Source organism: Sycon ciliatum, chromosome 10 (genome assembly GCF_964019385.1).
Source record: "Sycon ciliatum chromosome 10, ocSycCili1.1, whole genome shotgun sequence".
Classification (NCBI taxonomy): Eukaryota; Metazoa; Porifera; class Calcarea; order Leucosolenida; family Sycettidae; genus Sycon; species Sycon ciliatum.
This window is the reverse complement of record NC_088652.1, coordinates 29,061,304-29,070,985: the sequence shown is the minus strand read 5'-3', so window position 1 is coordinate 29,070,985 and position 9,682 is coordinate 29,061,304. Positions and strand designations below refer to the sequence as shown.

The window sequence follows — 9,682 nt, the reverse complement described above, 5'->3', positions numbered from 1 at the left end:
AAAACGTTGTCCATGGACACAGAGGAGGATTCAGGAATGCTGTAATTGGACAAGATGAAGGTTTTTTCAGGAGAGAATTTGCCATGTATTTTCTGTGCCCAATGCTGGCAGCTGGCGAGATCCTGCTGGAGGTGGGATAGGTTCTCATCTAAGGAGAGGGATACATCATGAGCATTTAGAAGAGTGACATCATCAGCAAAAAGGAAGGGTGAGCTATGGTTAACTATATCAGGAAGGGAATTGATATACAAAAGAAAAAGTGGAGGTGCAAGGTGTGAACCCTGGGGGACACCACAGTTTAGCATATACTGGGATGAATGAGTTGCATCGAGCTTCACACTTAGACTACGGTCAAGCAAATATGATCTAAACCAGGCGTGTGCCTCTGGCGCCATGAAGGTATTCATGTGGCTCAGGAGCGTGGGATGATGCACTTTATCAAAAGCTTTCTGGAAGTCGAGAAATGCACAGTCAAATTCCTGCCCTCTATCAGAGAGACGGGCAATGTGATGGGTCAAAAGAATGAGTTGATCCGTAGCTGATCTTTGAGGAACGTAGGCGAATTGACTAGGCGAGATTATGTAGTGCCGATGAAGATAGCTGATGATGATGGTGTGCATGGGATTGTATCTATGCTGACGACACAGATTTTGTAAGCACCAGTCGGCGGTGGCTCCCTCAGCTAGAAGCCACAGCGAGTTCTACTCTTGTGCAATGGTCGCTCAACAATCGTCAACATGAATCATGACAAAACGGAGTACACAGAAATCACTAGACTCAATCGGATCGCAACAAAGAAGAATGGAGGTCAACACGAAAACTTGCAAGTCTGATTGGCGACGACGAGGATGTGCTAAGGAGGAAGCAACTGGCGACAGCAGCCTTTCGGGGCCTGTGGAACCTTTGGAAACGAAGCCAGCAAGTCTGCGAAAACCTTCGCCTACGGCTATACCAAGCCTTCATCCGCCTGTACTGCTGTACAACTCTGGTACGTGGGCGATTACCAAGACAGCTCAGGAGCGACTGCACTCTTTCCATCGGCATCAACTGAGGTCGCTTATAGGCATCAGGTGGCCTAAGACAATATCAAACAACGCACTATACGCCCGATGGGAAAGCCAGCCGATCAGTCACACCATCAAGCTACGTTGAAGATCAAAGTATTTGAATTCTCATTCTCATTATGATTTTCATATTCGCTTTCATGTTATTGGGTTCTATGCCCGTTTGAACTTGCGAATCAAAATAAATACAAACAAACAAACAAGATGTTGCGATGGAAGCTATTCGGACTGTGACATATCCTCCGACTGTCCGATAGCACGCCGGCCGTACAGGCAATGGTCAACGATTACGCCAGCAATGACCTCAAGGGCTGGAGAGGACAGACGAGGACTAGCCTACCGGGTACATTATTTGCTGACTTGGAGGCAGCGGATACCGGAAAGCTGAGTAGTTTGGAGGATTAGCTCACAGTCACGCAGATCGCAGCGGATAGGACAGAGTGGTGGGGGATAGGACAGAGTGGTGGGGGATAGGACAGAGTGGTGGGGGATAGGACAGAGTGGCGAGCTCTGTGTCAACGGGTGATGGAAAAGGATCTTTGAGGGACGGGTGACACTGCAATATCTGAAGTCGCGAGACCACAGTCGAGCGAACTCTCCGCCAGCTCAACCCCACCAAGGCCACTGGTCCAGATGGGATACCTGCCCGCGTCTTGAAAGCGTGCTCTGCAGAATGTAAAATTCAAATTTGAGTGCGGATGCAGATTTTCTCGCTCTGCGGTTTTCTTAGCTTATGTCACAAGTATGTCTAGCAGTACTAGTACCTTCAGGAGTTGCTGCATCAACCTTAGTAAGGATCTTGCGTCAGAGGACCATGCCTTCTTCGTCAAGCTGCTTCTCGGAGCAGGGATTCGGAGCACGGACATCCGAGTTATTGATATTCAGGGCAGGAGAGGTACGTGTAATTTTAAGTGACTCTTGCCTCGACAGCTGCCCGTGAAACGTTGCTCTCCCGCGGACTGTCGGCCCAAGGGAAGACCTTGGAACTGTTGTCAGGGGATGGCGCTGCTGAAACGGTGCATGTGTTTGGAGTTCCGGAGGACATGGCGCTGTCGGCCATTGCGTCTTCACTGAGTCGTTTTGGGACACTCTTGGGGCCCGCGAAAAACGAGAAAAAGACGGTTGAGGGCTGCACCTTGCAGTACAGGTATCGTGTACTACACCATGGTACCCACAATCGCTGTCCCCAGCTCCATCACCGTAGGCCGGTACAAACTGCGAGTTTGGCACAAAGAGCAGACCCCCACGTGCTGGAAATGTAGCACCCCCGGCCACGTGGCGAGGGATTGCAGGGCGATCTCGCAGCAGGGCACCAAGCCCAGTCCGGGAGCTGCAACGTCAACAAGCGAGCTTGGACCACCCCAAAAACCACTTGGGCAGGGGCAGGAGAACCAAGAAGTGGCAGCGCTACCAACACCAGCAAAACAGCAACAAGAAGGCAGTGTGAACAAGGAGGCACAGGATCATGTCCCTGATGCACAACCTTGGACGTACGCCAATGCGTTGGGAGTTCACACTCCCTGCACGAGTGCTCGAACCGAGGCGACTGCCCCCACATCTTCATCCACACCCGCGATCCCAATGAGTAGAGGCAAAGCTGGTCACCTATCACCCGATGACCAAGGCTTCAAGCTGGCTCGTGGGAAACACACGTTCCCGGCGCGTGTTATTACTCCTGCTACAAAGCAGGGAGACCAGGTGATTGAGAGCGAGGAGAGCAAAGCCATTCGTCAACTCGTCACAAGGCTTCGGAGGAGTATGCCACAGCGAAAGCTCGGGAGCAGGCGAAGGGACAGCTTGTAAGTTGTTAGAGGTTACGCACCTTGCATTGTCTGTCTCGTTGGCTTAACTTTATTCCGCATTTGTCTGTATCTATCTGCATCAACATTTTAGCCCCTACTATGACTCTCCCTCTCAATCCTCATGCACCACCTTTTATACCCCATGCATCTACGCCGACTCAGTCTGGCATAAAAATTACCACGCTCAATGCATGCAGCTTAAGAAACAAACTGCCAGAGATTGCCAGCCTCATCCGCACGCGTCAGTACGACATCTTGGGTCTATCAGAGACATGGCTAGATCCCGAGATTACAGATGGAGAGCTCAGTATTGACGGGTACAATCTGATTCGAAAAGACCGCACTCAACGCTTGGGTGGCGGAGTCTGCTTCAACTACCGTCAAGATCTCCCAGTTCGATCCCGCCCAGATCTGCATTCTGAATCTACAGAAACAGTCTGGGTAGAAATAAACGGAAAACCAGGTCGGCACCTGGTTAGTTGCGTGTACCGGCCACCGGGGGAGCCAGTGTCTTACTGGGCAGATTTGGAAGCAGATATTGTACGAGCAGCTGTGCAGTCTTCTTCTGTGACCCTAGTTGGAGACTTTAATGTAAATATGGACCCAGCCCATCCGGCACCCCAGCACAAACACCCCACCGACCTCTGTGCTGCGTTTGGCCTCCAGAACATCGTCGTGCAGCCGACCCGTGAAACTCCACAGTGCGCTGAAGGCACGATGATCAATCTCATATTGACCAACCCGGCGCTAGTGTCCCTAGCAACGGTTGTGCCCACTGATATTAGTGACCACAGCGCTGTGGAAGCCTTTATTCAGCTTGCCGTTGACATTCCACCCGCGTCATCCACGACGTCGCGGCTGACCAGGAATATACGTGGCGTTGATATTAACTCTTTTCGGCAAGATATCCTTGAGGATTCTCTACATGATTTCTCGGATCGCAATGATGTAAATCGCATGTGGAAAGAGTGGCACACCAAGTTCCTGTACGTTTTGGACAAGCATGCCCTGCTGCACAACTCTAAGCCTTCCCGGAGGGCGATACCTCCCTGGTCTGACAGAGAGCTGCACCAGCTCGAACAGCGTAAACGGCGGCTGCACAGCCGTTGGGGGAAGGATAGGACAAACGGCACACTGTATGCAGCGTTTAAACAAGCACGTAGCACTGCTCGGAACGCGTATCGGCGCAAGCAAAACGAGTACTTCTCCCGTCAGTGCGAAGAAAATGTGGCCAACCCTAGGAAGTCTTGGGCCATTCTAAATGCAGTCACTGGGCGTTCACGTCGCCACCAAGATCCTAGTTGTAGCATCAGTGAGGTGGCCGACACGTTCCACTCCATTGTCACCGTTCCCAACTGTCCTGAACAACTCTGTACCCCGCACGGTCCCGCTGAACCCGTCTCCTTGACCGAACTTGATCCTGTGACTCCTGCTGACGTCCGACGTCTCCTTGAGAAGTTGGATGCGCGGAAAGCCACAGGTAGTGACGGCATACCGGGCTCTCTGCTACAGCAGAGTGCTGACTTGCTTGCATATTCTCTTGCTGTGCTGTTCTGCACCTCGCTGAGGACTGGAACCATTCCATCCGCATTTAAATTGGCGTCTGTCGTGCCACTGTACAAGGCCGGTGACCCATCAGTCCCCACCAACTATAGACCTGTATCCCTTCTCCCAATAGTGTCCAAGTTGCTGGAGAGGGTAGTGCAACACCAGTTAGTTCGTCATTTGGACTTGACCAAGGCATTACCCGAAACACAATTTGCCTTCCGCAAGAAATGTTCCACGGAAGACGCCCTCTGTGTGCTGACTGATAATCTGCAGAAGGCGAGAGACAGTGGCAAGACCACAGGGCTGTGCCTATTAGACATGTCGAAGGCTTTTGATAAAGTGCACCACAACAAGTTAATCCAAGACCTCCTTGCGGTTGGAATTTCTGGAAAAGCCCTTAGTCGGTTCGTCGACTACTTGTCCGGCCGCAAGCAGCAGATCCTCATCTCGCCTTCAACCAGCCCTGCTCTGGCTTGCACCTGCGGAGTGCCCCAAGGCTCTGTTCTCGGCCCTGTCCTCTTCAGTATATACACACGAGATGTCCCTTTGGTTTCCTCGCCTGTGCCAAGTGTACAATTTGCAGATGACATAGCCCTGTACGACTCCCAGGCCTCAGCGGCGGAAGCGTCCAGAACCCTCACCACAGCGGCAACTGCTCTGGCTGGTTGGCTGAAGTACCAAGGCCTCATCTTGAACGCCACCAAGAGCCAGGTTCTGACTATCTCTCCCCAGCAGCATGTACAGGAAGTAACTGTCAAAAGCGGCGACTGTCTCCTCCCCTCAGCGTCTTCAGCGCGCTACCTCGGCGCTCACCTTGACAATCGCCTAGATTGGGACACCCATGTAAACTATGTGGTCACCAATAGCCCTTTCCCAAAGGTGCTCTTTTAATTCGCACTTGGTGCTTTTCGCGTCCCTCAAAATATGCTGAAAAAGTGCTCTTTTTTCAGTGAAAACAGGCAAAAAGTGCTCTTTTTTCAGCAAAGCATAGCCATGATACATGTTCAGATATGAACCCAAGCTGAGAAATGAATACACACTCTTCCATTCATGGGTCTACGAAAGGCAAAACAGGAAGTAAAGTTCAAAAAACCCACTTTTTACAGCATTGTGTGTACAAGCTTCACCAACTTGTTGCGCCCCCCCCCCCCCCCCCAAAAAACAGCGGCGTGCCAAGGCCCATGGAGCACTCGGAAACTGTGATCGCATGCAAGAGCTAAATGTTGGTTTGCGCTGCGCAAACCGTAGTTAACCAGCACGCCACAGGCCGCGCCCCCGCAGGGGAATATTCCCGCAAGATGACTTTAGGTGACCTTACGCACTCCGCTGTGCCGCCGCAGCCGACTTGCGCAAGCACGCACTCTTGCAGAGTTCCGCATTCGGGTCGCACTCGCGTACGACATCCCGTATGCGCCACCCTTCGCCTGGTGGATACATCCGTAGACGGCTCATCTACTGCTGGCTGGTGTAATTTTGCCAGCTGTCTGCTTTGCTGTGAGTGCTCGCCACGCAATTTTGTTTTCTATTCCTCAACGTTTAGAACTTTAGTATGGCTTTCTCAGCAGCACAGAGGGACTCCATCGCCGAGATTGTGGCTACCAGCGTTGCAGCAGCACTTGGCAACAGCCCGCCGGCTGGACACCACTGTGGCTGACTCCGAGCTGGAGCAAACGGTATGTTCCCAGATGTCACGCACCACAACCACACCCCCGCTTGTATTGCGCATGTGGCCCAAGAAGCCATTGACAAAATAAAACGGATCGAGTATGTCGATATTGCTTGTCTGCTGCCCCAAAGCCGGGACCAGCCGCCGAACCAAACCCCAAGAGATTCCGGGTAGATGACGACTGGGCACTGGCAGTCTGCGCCGCTCCAAAACGGAAAATTGAAAACTTGGCCACGTGGATCGAGGCGTGGTCCATTTTCAGCCTGATTGCCTTAGGCGAACATCACCTATGCGCCGAAGCCCTGATGATTCACCAACTCCGAATCATCCAGGCCGCCGGCAAGTACCGCTTCGCAGCAGTTGTAGAATTCGACACCAGGGCACGGCAGGCGCTGTCGAAAGATTTGTCCCGGTCACTGGCAGACCTGGACACTGAGCTCTATGCAACCTGCTTTACCGGGCAGGCACTCCCCTTTTGCAACAACTGCAAGAGGCTGGGGCACCTGACCGCCTCCTGCACAACACAGCTCTTTCGGAGCAGGCCAAAGGAGCAAGGTGTCAGCTCCAGCGCAAAACCAAACGAGACCTGCCGCCGTTACAACTACGGCACCTGCGTCGGCTCGTGCAAGTTTCGCCACGCATGCATGTTTTGCTCTGGAGAGCACCCAGCTTCCGCCTGCCCAGCCAAGAAATAGCGATGCCGCGAAGGCAGCCCCGGCAGTATCCTCTCTTAATAGTCTTATTCCCGTAGCTATGCAGAAGACGTTACTTCAGTAACGTCTGGCGCTAGCCAGGATCCACACAGCTTTAATTTGGTATTTGTGTGTTTGTGTGTTTGTTTGTTTGTGTCACGCCTGGCGCTATCCCGTATCTGACGGCAACAAATCATAGGGATGTTATGAATTTTTCAATTCTCCTATTTTTTTCAGGCATATCCTGGGATTCGAACCCGCACTATCGCCCTACATGCATTCCCCCATACACTTCGCATTCATACCCATTCTTCCAAGTTGCTTCACGTTATGATCTTACGTTTGAAAGCCCTATGTGAATATTGCGGGCAGCTGTATGTGGCCAGCTGTGTTGGATGGTACGGTACGGGAGACGGTGTCGTATTACCCTCGATCGTACCTGTCCCGTACCTATCCCTACCGTACCGTACCATCAAAGACGGCTGGCCACAATGCATATTCAAATAGGGCTTTCAAATGCAAGATCATAATGTGAAGCAACTTGGAAGAATTAGTATGTATGCGAAGTGTATCGGGGGATGCATGCAGGGCGCGATAGTGCGGGTTCGAATCCCAGGTTATGTCTTGAAAAAAAGGAATTTTTTTAAGGCCGGGGGATGCATGCAGGGCGCGATAGTGCGGGTTCGAATCCCAGGTTATGTCTTAAAAAAAGGAATTTTTTAAAGAATTTATAACATCCCTATGCTTTTTTTGTTGTCCAGGTCATCAAGGCAAAAAAGCATAGCGTAGGGCCCTGAGCTTCCAAGCTCTCTCGTTTATAATATTGCACCGCACACCCCCATCCCCATTGATGTATTGCATGATGAATTGCGCATGCACCCCAACCCTCTTTTGTTCTTGCTTTGATTAATGACTTGCGTTTTGGCTTTCGCATTGGTTTTACCGGGCCTCGTAATGTTTCTGTTCATAGTGCTAATCTGTCCTCTGCAACAGCTCACCCCGAAGTCGTTGACCAATACCTCGCAACTGAATGCCAGCGGGGCCACACGGCCGGTCCCTTCACAGCTCCGCCATTCGCCTGCCTCCGCACATAAGGAGTCGGCGTGGTCCCGAAAAAATCAGGCGGGCACCGGTTGATCATGCACCTCTCCGCCCCGCAGGGGAACAGTGTGAACACGTTCATTGACCCTGACCAATACCGCTTCAAACTGATTATGATCGACTGCATTGCCGATCATGTTCGCAGAACAGGCCCCTGCGCACTGATAACCAAGGTGGACCTGAAGCACGCATTTCGGCTCTGTCCGGTACACCCCGACGACTGGCCACTGCTTGGCATGCAATGGAGATCGAAGTATTACTTCGACCCAGTCTTGCCGTTCGGTTTGCGGCCCGCCCTTAGCTTGTTTAACCGCCTAGCAGACGCGCTTAAGTGGATCCTACGCCACAAGTACAGCATACCCGCACTCGAGCACTACCTCGACGACTTTGTTTCGGTATCACCACCAGCCACTGTGGTGCCATCATCGACAGCCGCAGTCCACAAGGCCACGATCCTTCAGGTGTTCGACAACCTGGGTGTCCCCACTGCAGTTGGCACCGACAAGGTGGTGGGTCCATCCACGTGCGTCACCGTGTTGGGCATCGAGATTGACTCGGCCACCGAGGAACTCTGCCTTCCCACTGACAAGCTCCGCGCGCTGCAACATCTGCTGCAGTCATGGTCCACCCGCCACACCGCCTCACGGCGGGAATTCCAATCTCTAGTGGGCCACCTGTCTTTCGCAGCAAAGGTTCTTCCAGCTGGACGCACCTTTACTAGACGGCTCATTGATGCATGCACTTCCGCTCACGGCTCATCGCCCATCGTCCACCTGAGCAGCGATGCCCTAGCCGATATCCGGTGATGGCAGGAATTCCTACCTGTCTGGAATGGCAAAGCCCTTATGCGCGACCCAGAGTGGTCTAGGTCACCAGACCTTGAGTTGTTCACGGACGCATCTGGCCTAGGCTTCGGTGGCTTCTTTCAAGGTCGCTGGTTCGCCGGCGCATGGTCCGCAACGCAACAGACGCCGCCATACACCTCCATCATGTGGAGGGAGATGTGGCCAATCTCCCTCGCCTGCCAGCTGTGGGGACCGCTTTGGACGCAGAAGAAGATCTTGCTCCACTGCGACAACTCTACCGTGTGCGCTGCCTGGGAGTCGGGCACCTGCCGGCACCCAGGAGTCGTGGCGCTCATACGCAGCACCCTCCGGACGGCCGCTCGCCACAACTTCTGTCTGCTTATCCGCCACATCGCCGGAGTGGACAACGGTATCGCAGATGCCCTATGCCGCGCTCAGTTCCCACGGTTCCGCCTCTTGGCGCCCGAGGCCAACCTCAGTCCGTCGTCACTCGCAAACATCCACGCCGCAGTGTGAGGAAGTCGCCATCCAGGGTCCGCCGTTACCGAGATTGGACACTCTGCTCCTGAGACCACAGAACTATGCTTCTGCCGGCCCTTGTTTTCTTTTGTTTCCTTTACTTTTTCCGCTGTGTATTCCTGCTCGCACAGCCTACTGCCACGCCCACCCGTTGCACCTCTGCACTAGTTGTAAAGCCCTCGCCGGGGTGTTACTGCCTATCATTTCTGCCTCAACCCTGTGTGCTTACGGATTGTCAAGTCCTTTAGAATCGCATCCCTGTGTGCTTATGGACCGAGTCAAGTCCTCTAGATTTGCCGCCCGGTGTGCTTAGGGACTGAATCAGGTCCCCTAGACTCCTGCACTTTTTTTGGGAGCAGTTTGGTCCCGCCGCTGCCTAGGGAGACCACCGCAATAGGCACATTTAGATCGGGAATCAAATAGGCAAGCCGCAAGCAAAATTCGCACGCCTCATGGCAGTAGGCCTCCGCCGGTCAGAGAGCCC

At 52.9% G+C, this 9,682-nt stretch overlaps 1 protein-coding gene across 1 annotated transcript; it reads left to right on the top strand.

Annotated features, from left to right (window-relative positions):
* The first annotated feature begins 7,911 nt into the window (after positions 1 to 7,911).
* Positions 7,912 to 8,679, top strand: LOC135826832 (uncharacterized). The gene has a single exon (XM_065339434.1). It carries the CDS (start codon positions 7,912 to 7,914, stop codon positions 8,677 to 8,679), a length of 768 nt encoding a protein of 255 aa, XP_065195506.1.
* The last annotated feature ends 1,003 nt before the right edge of the window (positions 8,680 to 9,682 follow it).

What these genes read in the sequence shown, in the direction of transcription:
- LOC135826832 (XM_065339434.1), top strand. Translation starts at nt 7,912, where the DNA reads ATGCACCTCTCCGCCCCGCAGGGGAACAGTGTGAACACGTTCATTGAC.